This window comes from Hordeum vulgare, chromosome 5H (assembly GCF_904849725.1).
Source record: "Hordeum vulgare subsp. vulgare chromosome 5H, MorexV3_pseudomolecules_assembly, whole genome shotgun sequence".
NCBI classification, from domain to species: Eukaryota; Viridiplantae; Streptophyta; class Magnoliopsida; order Poales; family Poaceae; genus Hordeum; species Hordeum vulgare.
Genome location: NC_058522.1, coordinates 157054417 through 157070250, shown reverse-complemented (window position 1 = coordinate 157070250; position 15834 = coordinate 157054417). Strand labels below are relative to the sequence as shown.

The window sequence follows — 15834 nt, the reverse complement described above, 5'->3', positions numbered from 1 at the left end:
ACTAATTTATTATTGCCTCTAGGGCATATTTCCAACAAGTCCAAAGATCTAGCAGCATGGAGCTTCATCATGCGTATTATACCAATATGATTCGAGCGGCAGTGCCACAAGTAAGTGGTACTATCATTACTACTTTGTACCTTTTGGCATCAATATTATGAGCATGTGTATCACTACGATCGAGATTCAATAAACCATTCATTTTAGGTGCAATACCATTGAAGGTATTATTCAAGTAAACAAAATAACCATTATTCTCTTTAAATGAATAACCGTATTGCAATAAACACAATACAATCATGCTCATGCTCAACGCAAACATCAAACACATTTAGGTTCAACACTAATCTCGAAAGTAGAAGGAGCGTGTGACGGTGATCACATCAACCTTGGAAACACTTCCAACACTCATCATCACCTCACCTTTAGCTAGTCTCCGTTTATTCTGTAGCTTTTATTTTGAGTTACTAACACTTAGCAACCGAACCGGTATCTAATGCCCTCGTGCTACTAGGAGTACTAGTAAAGTACACATCAATATCATGTATATCCAATATACTTTTGTTGACTTTGCCAGCCTTCTCATCTACCAAGTAACTAGGGTAGTTCCGCTCGAGTGACCGTTCCCCTCATAATAGAAGCACTTAGTCTCGGGTTTGGGTTTAACCTTGGGTTTCTTCACTAGAGCGGCAACTAGTTTGCCTTTCATGAAGTATCGGTATGTTACTTGCCCGAGATTCGATCGTCGGTATCTCCATACCTAGTTCAATCTCGTTACCGGCAAGTCTGTGTACTCGTTCCGAAATACAAGATCCCGTGACTAACTCCATAGTCATGTTGCTTGGAAGGCTTATTGTGATTTTGTATTACCAAGTGGGCCCCTTAGACCTCTCCGTCATACGGAGTGACAAATCCGAGTCTCAATTTACGCCAACCCAACAGACACATTCAGAGATACCTGTAGAGCACCTTTATATTAAGGCAGTTATGTTGTGACGTTTGATACACACAAGGTATTCCTCCGATGTCCGGAAGTTGCATGATCTCATGGTCATAGGAACACATACATTGGAATGCAGAAAACGGTAGCAATAAACTGACACGATCATATGCTACGTTCATAGTTTGGGTCTTGTCCATCACATCATTCTCCTAATGATGTGATCTCGTTATCAAGTGACAACACTTGTCTATAGCCAGGAAACCTTGACCATCTTTGATCAACGAGCTAGTCAACTAGAGACTCACTAGGGACTGTGTGTTGTCTATGTATCCACACATGTATTTGAGTTTCCATTCAATAAAATTCTAGCATGGATAATAAACGATTATCATGAACAAGGAAATATATAAATAACCAATTTATTATTGTCTCTAGGTCATATTTCTAACACCTACCCCTTGTAGCACATGTTGCGCAACCCCCATGCTGCTGGCAGGATTGCCGAGTGGAACATCGAGTTACAAGCCTTCGAGCTGGAATTTTGCACCACCAGAGTCATCAAGGGTGCTGCCCTGGCGGACTTCGTCGCGGAATGGACAGACTCGAGGAAAGAAGAGCCCCGCAAAGGCAAATCCTCCCTTCCAGGAGACGAAGCACCCTTGCCTGGGCCATGTGCTTCGATGGTGCTTTCTCCATGCACGGCGCGGGGGCTGGCGTGCTCCTCATCTCGCCAAAAGGAGACAAGCTTCACTATGCAATCTAGTTGTGCTTCGGGCATGACATGAAGGTCTCCAATAACATTGTGGAATACGAAGGTGTGATCGCCGGCCTAAAGGTCATCTCGGCTCTCGGTATCAAGCGTCTCGTTGTGAAGGGCGACTCCGAGCTCCTCGTAAACTTCTCCAACAAGAAGTACAAACCCAAGGGCGAGCATATCTCGGCTTACCTAGAGGAGGTATGTAAGCTCAAGAAACGGTTCCTTGGTTTAGAATTGCAGCACATTCCGCTTGACGCCAATCAGGAGGCCGACGACATCGCCAAGCGGGCGTCGCGCTGGGAGCCCGAGCAGCCCGATGTCTTCAAGGAACGACTCCTCAAGCCGTCAGCCGTGCTGCTCGTCACCAGCACCGCACCGTTGCCTGAGGAGCTGCCACCCGCATTGCTGACAGGCATGCCGGATTGCGGCCTTCCCTCGGGAGATCGATTGCTGGTATCGCTCGAGCCCCAAGAACGCGATTGGACCACCAAGTTCAAAGCCTACCTGCTTCGCGACGACCTCCCCTTGAAAGATGAGGGAGCAAAGTGCATTGTCCGGCAGGCCATCGCTTACTGCGTGCGAGACGGGGAGCTGTACCACAGGCAGCCCAATGACATCTCGTTGCGGCGCATCTTGGAGCACCAAGGGCACGAGCTGCTCGCCGACATCCACGGAGGGGATTGCGGAGACCACTCCTCGTCGCGCACCCTCGTTGGTAAGGTGTTCCACATCAGCTTCTACTAGCCCACGCCGCTTCACGACGCCACCGAGCTGGTCCGGTCTTGCGACGCCCGCGCGATGCTGCCAGAGGAGGTCGCCTGCCTGCGGGCTAAGAGGGTGATGCACGAGACGCACGAACACGCCCGTGCTACGCCTGACTTCTTCCAAAACACCCTCGCCATCCACCCCGCGCGTTTCTTCGAGAGGAGGCCGCCTACCTTCAAGCTAAGATGGCGATGCACCAGGCGCACGAGCGTGCCCGTGCTGCGCCACCGCCGACACCAGCACTACCCGCGTCGGCACAGCCCGCCCCCGCTCCGGCACAGCCCGACCTCGCCCCCGCGCCGACACAACCCGCCCTCGCTCCGGCACAACCCGACCTCGCCCCCGCGCCGGCACAGCCCGCCCCCGCTTCGGCACAGCCCGCCCCCGCTTCGGCACAGCCCGGTCTCGCCGCTGCTGCTGAGGACGCCTAGTTTTTCTTTTCTTTTTTCATTAATAATGTAAGGCGTGGACTCTCGTCGGCCTTCGTGACCGACTTTTTAATGTTTAAATTATGCATGTTTGATGCACGTCGGAAAAAATGGGCCGAGCCACCGTTAGACACATGCGCCAATTCAAACATCAAAGTGGACGTTCGTGTCCGTCTAACCGACCCAAACAGACAGAAAGCAGACAAAATCGGTGTCCGTTTGGGACGACCCGTTGAAGTTGCATTCCAAACTTGGCCGAACATTTTGTAGCACAAATCCCGAAACTAATCGGACGGCTTCCACTCTATCTCACCAAACGCCAGGTGTACCCGAGCCCGGCCCTCGGTCGTCTCCACCTCTCCGCCGGAAGAACCCGGCGGGGGCCAGCGCCGTACATATATCCCGACCTCACCGGAACCCTACCTTTGAGAAACCCCTTCTCCGCCACTATCCAAGCGCTGCCTGCACCACTGCCATTACTATTAGAGGAAGCTTCAACTGTTGTGCTCTTGCTCTCTAGCTAGTAGTGGTTGCTATCGGTGCTACTACCGCCGCCGTCCAAACCATAGTAGCCCTGATGCCGCAGCAGGAGGTGCCCGACCAGATCGCCGCAGGGTGGTTCGCGGTGGAGGCGCCAGAGCGAACGGGGAGCCTGCAGAGGAGCGGCTCCAACAGCCGCCTCAACGCGCAGGCGCCGGAGTTCGTGCCGCGGGTCGCGGCGGTGGCTCCACCGCCGGCAGTGATTCGTGTGTTTGCGGTGCCCTCGCCTCCACCCCGCGCGGCTTTCTTTGCGGCGCCCCCGCCTCCCCCGCCGTTCGAGTTCTTCGCGCCTGTGAGGGTTGGCGGTGCATTTGTGGCCGAGGAGCCGGAGCCGGAAATGGAGCGCGCAACGCCAGCTATTGCTAAGCCGGCGGTGGACGGGCTTACTGATGATGTGGTGCAGAAGATCACCAAGCAGGTGGGTGTCTCTTGTCTGGTAGATGCTATTGGATTTAGATCGAACACATACATCAGGTTCGAGTTGATGTTTATTAGGAGATCGTGTCTCAGTAGAATATCTTTGACTGAATATATAGCTTTTTAGTCCAATCAACTGCTGGGATGAGATGTGTTAGTAGCACCTAGTGTAAATAATGTAGTTTTGGAGATTTGTTCTGTTCAGATTAGGGGATTAAATGGTACTATTATGCTATTGTGCTCAGGTAAGTAATATAGATACCTGCTATTTTTTTTCCTGGGAGTGACTTTTTCAAGTAACGAGCGGGAGCTCTTCCTCTTCATTAAGTAGGAATTCGGGAGTGACCTATTGGGAACATTTCAGTGCATCAAAATGTCCCTTTCTGGTCAACTTATCTGTTTAAATTTCTTGGATTAGCCCATTTTCGTACTTATTATGTACTCCCTCCGTCCCATAGTGTAGTGTCAAAAAACGTCTTACATTACCGGACGGGGGGAGTATTTACTGCTGGGTTAGTTCAGCCTGGGTATTCGGTTAGACTGAATAGTTCCGTTCGGTGCCTTGGTTTATTTTTTGTTTCGGTTTTCTTATTTTATTGACCGATTGGTCTTCCAAGAAATCAGTGACCTAGACATCGGTCCTCTGAGAATTCTGTTAGGTCCTCGGTTATAGACGAAGAGACCCGATATTGGCTAGGGAGGAGGAAATCAGGAATCAGATTTTGGCCAGGAAAATATGAACAGCCGAATGAAATCAATGAATCAACCAAAACATTTGTAGCATACATCACTTGCGAGGAATGCTACGAGGAAACGCCGCATCATCGGAAGCAGACGTCCGATCGAGAAGGAGTGATGGCTAGGAGCCCAAGACCGCGTGGGGAGATGATGCCACAGGACAACGCCATCGGCCACCACTGCGCCGGACCCATGGGTGCATGCGTGCAGCCGGGCGCCGCTGGTATTGAGATGTGGGGATTGGGATGTTGGGCGGCGGTGCTGTGTGACCTGCTTGTGTCAAAGCCTCGAGGGAGTCTTAGGATAAGATGAGGATCCTGCGTGTGTTTGTGGCTAAGAAAAAGGCAGGAGAAAGCTTCGTGTAGTTATTGGATGGTCTGTTAACGTTGATGGGCTATTGGGCTTTGTGCGCTAGGCTTTAATACGACAGAAATTTCGGTTAATTCGGGGTTAAGGTCAACAGACGCTAACGACCGAGTTCACAGAAATATTTTGGTTTCTGTAGTTTGCCAACTGAACGAACAATCGAGGTTTCGGTGCTTGGTTTTTTCGGCTCCGGTCTTTGGTTCTCGGTTTTTATGCCCACCCCTAGGGTTAGTCATTTCCATCTGTTTTCTTGGCAACCATTGTAAATAAATTGGTTGTATCTTTCTTATGGTTATTGCAGTAAAATATTAATACTGCACAGAATAAAATGAAGACACGACGGTAGGAAAAAAGGAAACAAAGTGCATACACCCCTTTTATCTAGAGGTTGCGTTTAAATCCAACTCAGTCATATTTTTTTTGCATTCTGTGCTATCAAGATGTGCTGTTAGGACAACTACCTTCCTAAAGATAGCTAAACTGCACAGCTGCAGGCGATTTACATAGACAAAGTTGAGGTGCGTGAGGATATTTTGAAGGCATTAAATTGATTCATCTTGTTTGCTTCAAAAATTGATAGTTGGCAATTGGCATCCAACATTGAAAATACGCTGGATTCATGGAAGGGAACGAGGGGATATATTGGCAGAACTCCAGAATCTTTCCACTTTGCTAATTTGTACCAGTTTCTCAGACCATCACTGCTAGATATACAAAATCAGGTCATTGGGTGTGGTTGGTAGACAACAAATTCTTATAATTTTCAACCCTAGTTTTGTGCTAAATATTGACCATGTCATTTCATCTTTTGTGCACAACGCACTTAGGGATCTTTACCTACTTATGATGGTTGATAATGATCTTGAGATTATTACCATGTTTTTTTTTTTCATTTGTGAGGAATGGTTTCCGATTCATAGTTTGATGGGCTTGTCTACCTTGTCTTAGATTCTCATAATATATGGGCCCTATGTCTGTCTGCTTATCTCTTATGTACCATCTCCATTAAGGAGTAATCCCACAAGGGGAGGTACATGAGCTAAGCTCTAATATCATATGAGGTGGGGGGAGTATATATATAGTCCTAGGCAATGATGGAGTAAGTGAGGGCATAAAGGGAAAGATACATGGGACATGCCCAAAACTGCAGGCCTGCGTGCATGCGGGAGAGGGTGGGGAAGGGGGCGTGTGCAGGCTACAGCCCGCGCGCACGAGGATGTACCATGGACATGAGGCCTGTGGGCAAGCGGTCCAGAGGCCTGTGCGCACAGGGTGTCTAGAGAGCTCCTTGGCCGCTGGCCTTTGCATGGACACCCATCGATGCTTCTGGAACCTGGCCTTGGTCTTCATGGTTCTTTTTCTGCTTTCATGCTTCACTCAAGTATGGTGTGGGCGCTCGCTTGTGCATGACCTCCTCCATGTCACGTAAATGTTCGGTTCAAACCTAAAGGTCCACATGGTAGGAGTTTCAGGTAGTATACCATCTTCGGGAGAACCAAGTAGACACATGTAAAGGAGAAAATTCACCTTTATATGTATGATGTGGAAGATGCGAGTGTCTCTTGACGATGAGCACTTGACATATGGGTGCTTCACACCACTATTTATGTAGCCAGTTAACAAATGAACGTAACTAGAATTGACTTCCTCAATTCCTTCAAAAAACTGTATCTAGAATGGTGCATCAGGTGTAGACTTTTCTAGGATTTATCAGAATTTGGAAGTAAGTCTTGTAGAGAACACCGAGTAAATTACATAAAACTACCACAAATCCACAATTGAGTGTTTGAGACTAGGTTAATAGTTACGTACCACTTTTGATTTTCTGTCCTTTCAAAAAACTAAGCTTTGCACACTGGAATAATGATTGCTTGATGACAATTTGACAACCCTCCTGATTAGCGGGTGCATATGGAAGGGCTAACTTGGCAAAGAAATAGGGACATATGCATGTTTGATTCCCCTCCCTCTCTAGCCTTGAAGTTGCTCAACCTTGTGCTAGGCCTCTCGCGAGCGCTTATGTTGGGGTTGAGCTCTGCCAAGGCCCACCTTGTTCGGACCGTGCTCGACAACAGCCAGATATCCAACGCTATCCCGTGCTATCCCGACAACCTGTGTACCATTGGGCGAAACAGCTCACGGGCAACAAACCGTTGGAGATCGGCGGTTGCGTCAACCTCGAGTCGTTCAATGTATCACAGAGTCTCGCTGATTACTTGCCGACTTAAGAACTCACACATGGCGGCTCAATTGAATAAATATTTGTTGACTAATACTTTAGCCAGCAGCAAACGCGTGCGTACACACACACAAGGTGGCTGCTCAAGCCTGTAGCTGGTTATAAGCACACAAGGTGGCTGCTCAAGCCTGTAGCTGGTTATACGCACACAAGGTGGCTGCTCAAGCCTGTAGCTGGGTTGATTCTGGCGGCTGCACACACGCAAGCAACTCATGTGCACGACAAGTCAATTCTGGTGGAGGAACACATAGACACTGGGATTGGTTGCAAGAGGTGTGATAGGGGCAAGCCGTTAGTGTGGCCTGACCTTCACGATTGGGCAAAGATTTGAAGAGGAACACGAAGAGCAAGTGGGGAAACAAAGTGAATCACAAGGGGAAACACACACAAGATCCACTACCAAGTATGCTCTCATATCAAGTCAATACAAGAGGAACCTCAAGATCCAACAAAGGAAAGGAAATGCCACATGGATAGTTCGTCCCCAAATCAATGACAAGACTTTGGATGTGCTCATCCAAGATTGCGTTGGAGTCTTGCATAGCTCGTTGAAGTCCAGTGTGTAGCCTTTGAGGCGTAGTCGTGCACTTCCGCTTGGTCATCGTAGACCGGATGAGATGTACCCTACCTCAACATTTTGGCACTCCAGCAAGGTGTGAGTAGAAATGGAATGAACAATACCAAGCTATCTCTTTTCGAAGTCTTTGAAGAATCAATGAGGCCTCATGATTGTCAATGTGAAATGAGATAAACTTGGTAGTGAGCCTTATCCAAGAGCTCACACCTAGCTCAAAGGCACAAGGATATCAAGCAAGATGAAGTTCAAGATATGTAGAATGCTATGCAAGTGATCACAAATGTAAGGATAGATAGGCCAAAAGAAGAACTCAGGCACACGGATATTGAGGCTTGTGCAACCAAGAAAAAGAGCATACAAAATTGTCCTAACGAAGACTAAGCTTGTGTTGCACAAACTCGAGGATATATGCTAGCTTGATTGCACGTTGGGGGGCATGATTTGATCACTTGACTACCTACTCTACCATTACCAAAATTTTATGTTTTTCCATATAGTATGTATATCCTTGGTACTTGTATTTCTATTGCTCTTTGCACCTTTTGCTTATACGTATCGTTTTCTTTCTCTTCTTTTGGTATACTTTTGCTTCCTTTGCCATATCCTCTCGAGCCAAGATCAAACCACAAGAGTATATGCTATCAAGATAACGCGAGGATAAAAACACACCTCACACGACACCGAATGATCAATGAGATTGAAAGGTCACTAGAGTGTAAGATAATTTATGAATGCCCGACAATACTCGATAAATGAGTCTCGGTAGGTTCAAGGTATTCACAAAGGATGGAGTGGTTCACAAGGGTAATGGCAATGAAGGTAAAGTTGTGGGATGAAACGTATACCTCGTATACACTTCTGATCGGCCTTGCTGCTGGCGAAGGTGTCAAAAAGGATGTGTGTTTATGTGCAGGGGGGTTGTAGAGATACTTGTCATGATTGTTGTAGGCGTTCGAGGTCCGAAGCCGGCGAAGATGGCCAACTTCCAAGTGATGTACTCATAGCCGCAAGTTTCTGTGAAGCCCAAAAGGTTATGGGAGGCGAGGCTTTGATGGTAGGGCCGGAGGCTTTAGGGCGCATTGTCCTAGGTGACCTTGGTTGTTGATGGAGACGATGTGGAGATACCAAATGATAGAGGGCAAGCTGTTAGCGTGGCCTGACCTTCACGCTTTGATGGTAGGGCCGGAGGCTTTAGGGCGCATTGTCCTAGGTGACCTTGGTTGTTGATGGAGACGATGTAGAGATACCAAATGATAGAGGGCAAGCTGTTAGGGTGGCCTGACCTTCACGATTGGAGAGGGATTCAAGGAGGAACACGAAGAACAAGTCGGCAAACAAACAGAATCACAAGGGCAAACACACACAAGTAAGGTCTACTACCAAGTATGCTCTCATGCCAGAAGTCAATACAAGATGAACCTCAAGATCCAACAAGGAAACAAAGAAAAGGAAATAACACATGGATAGTTCATCCCCAAATCTAAAGGTAGAGCAGGTCTTGAATACCTTGGGAATCTTCTCCAATGGAGGTCTTGATCACTCCAATGGAGTCTTCTCACAAGGGAGGCCTTGGTTTCCATGGGGAGAGGTTGGGCTAAGCTCTCTCTCTCTCTCTCTCAAGTTCTTATTGTATCCTTTGCTAACCCTAGATCTAAGTAGTACGGTTTATATAGTCTAGGTATGAAGAGGTAAGTAGGTGGGGGAAAAGGTACATGTGCATGTACCCTTTTTCATTGCACGCAGGCAGGCCGGAGGGTCCCGGCTTTGTAGAGGGTGGGCAAAGCTGTGCGCCAGGGTTCCAGGACCGTTTGAAGGCTTTGGGTCCAAGAGGTTCCGGGGTACTTTTGGGTCACAGAGGTTGCATCGTGGTGCACAGGGTTCGGCGGCTTGAAGGTTGCATGGTTAGTAGGAGCTATCTTCTTGGTTCTCTGCAGAGATTCTCCGTTTCTTCTTCTTCAACTCCTTGTTCTATGGTTGTGGTTCTTCCTTGGTACTTCTTCTGTGTCATCATCATAGTACCTAAGCATACATAGAGTTCCAGATTGAGGTAGTAACCATGTCTCATTCAAATGCATAGGAAGCTCATAGAGGAGTGAAGTCACCTCTGTTTCAATAGCTCATGCACGTGCTCTTGTCATGTGTTTACTTGGGGTTTGGTGGCGAGTCCATGGCGACGTTGGTGGGATGCTCTGCATCGAGTTGCGTGTTGTGATTACCTAATACAGTGAGGAAGCAGACTGTCCTAGGGAGAGAGAAGGAGAGGGAGGCCTGGGAAGGAGAAATGAGTCGGCACCGCCATGTGGCAATTTTTTTGCCAACTTGGCCCTGATACTGATAGACTGACCCCACCAATCAGAAACTTTTGTCAATGTGTCGTTAGATGACTATCAGTGCGATTCACAACGTGCTGCCCCTGAACTAGTAGTTTTTGGATAAAAAAACTCAAAAGTGGTACCAATCCATTAGCCAAGCCCCAAATGTGGTAGTTTCATGTAATTTACTCAAGAACACAAGGGTAGCCATCAAACGGCAGTGTCCTCTTGGTGTTTTGCTTCCCAGTTATTATTGGATTCTGCCCACTCTAACCTTCATAGTTTGAACTTGTAGGTGGAGTACTATTTCAGTGATATAAACCTGGCCACCACGGAACATCTGGTGAGATTTATTAGCAAGGATCCTCAGGGATATGGTGAGTTGCATACCTATACCTGGATCTATCTTCTTTTGGTAACTTGGGATATTTAGATTGATCTATTGATGTGTTTGTGTCAGCAGTCTGTTCCTTCAAATCCAGTCACAGTACTGGGAGTAGACATCTTTCATGCAAGGTTTACGGCAACATTATATTCATCTTGTTGCTGATTCGCTTTTCCAGAAACAGAAGTCAAACATGTTTCTTCTATGTAGACATGCCTTCTGTTAGATACGCCGATTCATATTGGCTGAACTATAACGATGTGTTTTTCATTTGCTTAACTTACTTGGTAATCATAATTTGTCATAAGGTGTGTCTTGCATCTTTGCTCCAAATCTTACGAATATGTTATTTAGGATCTTCCAACTGACATTATGGGGGAGGTGGGGTGAGTAACATGTTCGTTTACTGAATGCAGTGCCAATATCAGTTATTGCTGGCTTCAAGAAAATAAAAGCTTTTGTGCATAATAACCCAATGCTTGCTGCAGCTCTTCGTACCTCATCAAAACTTGTAAGTTTATCCAATCCCCATTCTACAAAGATACATACAGGTTGTTTTTGGTAATGTCTTCTGTTTCATTAGAGAAAGGAGTAAAATATCAGCAATTATCTACTTCTTAGCATATAGAACATTCGTGTATTTGCTTACAACCTTTACATCGTAGGTTGTAAGTGGTGATGGAAAAAGAGTGAAACGCCGACATCCATTTACCGAATCTGATATGCAGGAGTTCCAGGTATTCATGAATGTCTCTCTGCATCATATGTTGTTCCATTTTGTAATATTAGATAATGGACACCGAGTCATTTGGCTCCCTCTCTCTCGTAGTCCCGAATTGTAGTGGCAGAAAATCTTCCCGGTGATCCTTCTTACCAGAATCTTATGAAGATCTTTTCAGCTGTTGGCAGGTATGTGTCATTACAACATGCAACCCCCATCCCCACACCCTGAAAAAGAACAATAGAAATATTAATATATTTACTATTCAAAATTTTCATGTTTCAGTGTGAGAACAATTCGGACTTGCTATCCTCAGACTCCAAATGGTCCTGGTCCTGCTACTAATAGATCTGCCAAGTTAGATATGCTGTTTGCCAACAAGGTAATCGTGATTTCAGTGCTTAATAATGTTTTCGGGAATCGAGTACTATTACCTTGCAGATTCTTATGGAATTATTCCTAATGCCTAAGCTCTGGTCTTCATTTTTATTCTGTTACTTCAGGTCCTGATTTAATACCAAATAATTAACACTAGGACAGAGATTTTACAATTGCTTCTAGGACTGTTCTAACCTTTTTTGCGTTGGCTACAAATCGTGTAGCAGATGGATCTGCCTATGTTTTGGGAACCTAACAAAGCTCTCAACAATTGCAACCATTTTGCTCTGTAGACGGGCCTACTGTAATGGCCAAAAATTAATGTGAGCTGAACTTGCCTTGTGGATCTGTGGAGCACAATAGTTACTGGATCATGTCTCCTTGTTGGCATCGAAGCTTACTAAACGTTTTGAGAATTGCTGTGTCCAGAGTAAAAACTGTGTTAGTACTAACATGATCATTGCAACCATTTTTGAGAATTGATTATGAATCTTCTGGTGCTATTCTGTTATCCAACCCCCTACTAACATTTTTGTTACCATGAATATAACACCCCAGAACTCTGGGCGCTATTGCTGCTATCAAAATCAGAATGCTTACCCCTTCGATAAAATAAAGCAGGAATGCATCTATGGAATAAATAAAATATAATTGATGCACAACAAGCACTGTCCTTGAAATGATAACTTAGTAAAGTCACAACTTTTTGTGTAAGTATGATGCAATATCTTTAGTTCTTGTCTAAAGTACCAAGGCCAGTTTCAGCAGTCTTTAACACAAGAATTACGAGTTGTTGAGTCGAGCCAAGGTTGAGACTCATAGGCCGCTAATCATGGCTACTCCAGACTACTGTTGGACTAGTCGACATGGTACTGTAGTACTCAACTTACAGTACCTAGTTAATAATGCATACAATATACTCCCTCGGTCACAAAATAAGTGTCACAAATTAGTACAAATTTTGTACTAGATCAGCGACACTTATTTTGGGACAGAGGAAGTAACAAGAAAGGGGGAGGAGCACAGCAGCAGAGGAGGACAGCATGGGAAGGAGCACAGCAGCAATGGGGTGGATCCAGGTGAGGTGCAGAACCAATGGAGGTAGAGGAGCAGAATGCTCCTGGCCACCGCTGGCGGCGGTGGGTCAGTGGGTGGGTGGTGGCCTGGTCCCAGCTGAGTTGGGCAGGCGGCTCGTTTTGGAGGAGCCTGGAAAGCTAGGGTTGCAATTTTTCCCTCCTGCGGGCTGCTTACTTATCCTTCCAAAATTGAGCTGATTAACTCAAAACACGCCGACTAGTCTGGACTAGTACATGACTAGTCTATCACCCCTTGACTCACAGAGCTAGTGTACACAAAGAACCTAGTCGACAGTCAGATTGAGACTACTAGACTAGTTGAGTGATCAGTCAAGACTAGTCATTCGACCTGTATCCTTTTAACATCTAAAACTTAACCTGATATGGTGCTGCCAAGTTCATACAACCTAAGTTCCCATCCCTGTGTGATGGCTACACGCCTTCCTGTATCACCTGACACCGAATGCAGAAGGGTGCATAAATTTCATCAAATAGCAACATTGTGAAAAGCTCAAAATGAAGCAACTTGAATAAGCAATTGCATTATACATACTGCAATTATCTAAGCTGTTGGTTTTATCAATCACCAATACATAATCACCTCCAAATCCTTATTTTTCTATTTTGTACCTCCAAATCCTTCATCAGGACATGTCGTTTTATTCTTCATAACTGTTTTTAAACATGTTCATATTGCATAATCTGTGTCAATGTATAAAACCTAGAAAAGAACCAAACAGTTATGTGGTTTACAGTCAATACAGTTGGCACACACGAGTACAAAAATAAGACAGAATTGTTAATGCAAACCGAGGAATCCCAGAACGCTCATGTTAAAATGAATTGTTTTGGCTTAACATAATGTTTTAGGGTTCCTCAGTTTGCAGGGATTGTTCTAGTGTGCATTTGCAACACTTGTCACAGAGTAATCTGGACAAACAATGTCCATATATTCTACTTGCATGGCCTCACAGATTCACAATACTAAGCTGTAAGATCTTCCAATCCACCTAACGGGTCATACAGGATTTGACGTAAGCATCCAGAGGTCTCGTTTAGTTGTTTCAATATAGTCAACAATTGAAAAAGGCGTAATATGTTCATTATTTGAAAATCTTTCATGTTGTTTCCAATAATTTTGTGTATACTTTTGCGTTTGCGGTAGTTCATATTCATTCCCTTGCTAACAAATTGTATTTTTCGTTGGAACTAGCTGCATGCTTTTGTGGAGTATGAGACTCACGAGGATGCTGAGAAGGCAGTATGTACTATATGATTTTGAATTCCAAAACGCAATGTTTGTACTGTGTTTTGTCTTGATGCTGGTTGATTTGATGCAGATTCTGGAGCTGAATGATGAAAGGAATTGGAGAAATGGGCTTAGATTACAGCTGCTGAATACTTGCATGGTAGACATACATACTGGGATCGGCTAGTCATATATTGTCTCTAGTTGACCACTGTGATATATTTAATGTTAACATATGCACTTGTCTCTATCTTTCATATACTCCCTCCGTCCGGAAATACTTGTCATAAGAATGGATGTATCTAGATGTATTTTAGTTCTAGATACATCTTTTTTTATCCATTTGTGCAACAAGTAATTCCGGACTGAGGGAGTAGTATATAAGCGATAAGCTGATATACTCGTTTAAAAGCTTCCTTAGATTGTGTGTACTTGTTGTGCCCTAGTGCTTGGCTTCAAATCAGCCTTAGCAATTAGTTTTGCTTTTGCTGATATATATATAAAACAATAGTTTTGCAAACCCAAGCCACTGACTTACTATTGTGTCACTTGTCACCATCTGTAATGAACTCTTACAATTTATGTTCTATATTTGGGCATCAGTAGTGAACGTCAATATGCTTGATATTCGTTGTTTCACAAAATCTTTGTAGTAACTGCTGCAAAAGAAGTATACCAAATGAATTATATGTATGTGAGTATGTCATGAATTGCTATCTACTCCCTCCGGTCCATAATAAGTGTACTAAAACCACAACACTTATTATGGATCGGAGGAGTAATTTCTATGTAACTTCCAAATATGATTTTCGGCATTCGGTATTAATATCTTTTGGTACGATTTGGGTGTAGACAAAGTGTCCAGTAAAAGGGAAAACGGGAGGGCATGAAGGTGATGGAAATGGTGAGGAGGATGACGTCTCCATTTCAAACCAATCAAATGAGAGACAGCTTGAAGGATCTTTTCGACTGTCAGATGTATTGCCAGAGCACCTGGTAAGAAATCTTGGCCTAATGTACTTGACACACCACAGGCTTATTTAAAATAAGTCCCACTTGGATCTGAAGTAAAAGCGTGATAATCTAAACCCCAGAAATATTATTGTTCCAAACCAACTTAGCCTCCAGGAAGTCAGGATTATTGAATTTCAGTACCTTACCACCCTGATATTGTGCAGTTTGATGAGAACAACAGTGACAAACAAGGTCCAAAGCGTGGCAAAGGTCGCGGGCGTTGCAGTAAAGGCCGAGGCCGTGGCTACCATCAACTGAACAACAATCATCATCACATTCACAATGGCAGTAACCATCACCAGGTTATCAACAGTCGTGGCAGCCATCCGGTCGGGACACCACCGAACAACCAGCTTATCATGGTCGAGCAGCTACTACCTGTGGCAAACAAACAGCCTCCTGGCCCACGTATGCCTGATGGCACTCGTGGTTTCACCATGGGTAGGGGGAAGCCATCATCAGCTTTGTGTGCCGTGGAGCTTTAAACCCATTGCTGCGTTCCCATGTTGATATAGATGGCTTCGAACCAAACCTGTTTCTTGCATGGATGTGTGCTTTGGTATTTTTGGACTTCTCGTTGTGGCCCAATGGTTGATCTCTTATACTTGAAAACTGAAGGTGTGCCGTCGTGTGTTACACGGCTATTGGAGTTCTACCTTTTAGGGATTTGCTATTTCGTTAGCAAGATGGAAGAAAATGACTAAAAAAGAAGTTAGAAGAGTAGAATTATAGTGGTGTTTTCTCCGCTGTCGAGACTATCGCGGTACGTGACTTAAAATTAGAGAGGAAAAGTAGGAGACACAAAGTATACATACTCCTCCCTTTATTGTTTTTTTTCCAAGGGCACCAATGGCGTACCAAGCTTTATCGGATGTCTTACAGACAGCTAGTTAGCGATCACACGTCGATCCTAACTAGCATAAAACCTC

General features: G+C 45.1%; 1 protein-coding gene across 1 annotated transcript; it reads left to right on the top strand.

The window, feature by feature from the left end:
• The first annotated feature begins 3188 nt into the window (after window positions 1-3188).
• LOC123451771 (la-related protein 6B-like) lies at window positions 3189-15517 on the top strand. The gene is made up of 10 exons (XM_045128308.1): window positions 3189-3851; window positions 10378-10459; window positions 10884-10978; window positions 11133-11204; window positions 11297-11376; window positions 11474-11570; window positions 13856-13903; window positions 13983-14051; window positions 14744-14887; window positions 15070-15517. Exons 1-10 carry the CDS (start codon window positions 3471-3473, stop codon window positions 15388-15390), a joined length of 1389 nt encoding a protein of 462 aa, XP_044984243.1. The 5' UTR covers window positions 3189-3470; the 3' UTR covers window positions 15391-15517.
• The last annotated feature ends 317 nt before the right edge of the window (window positions 15518-15834 follow it).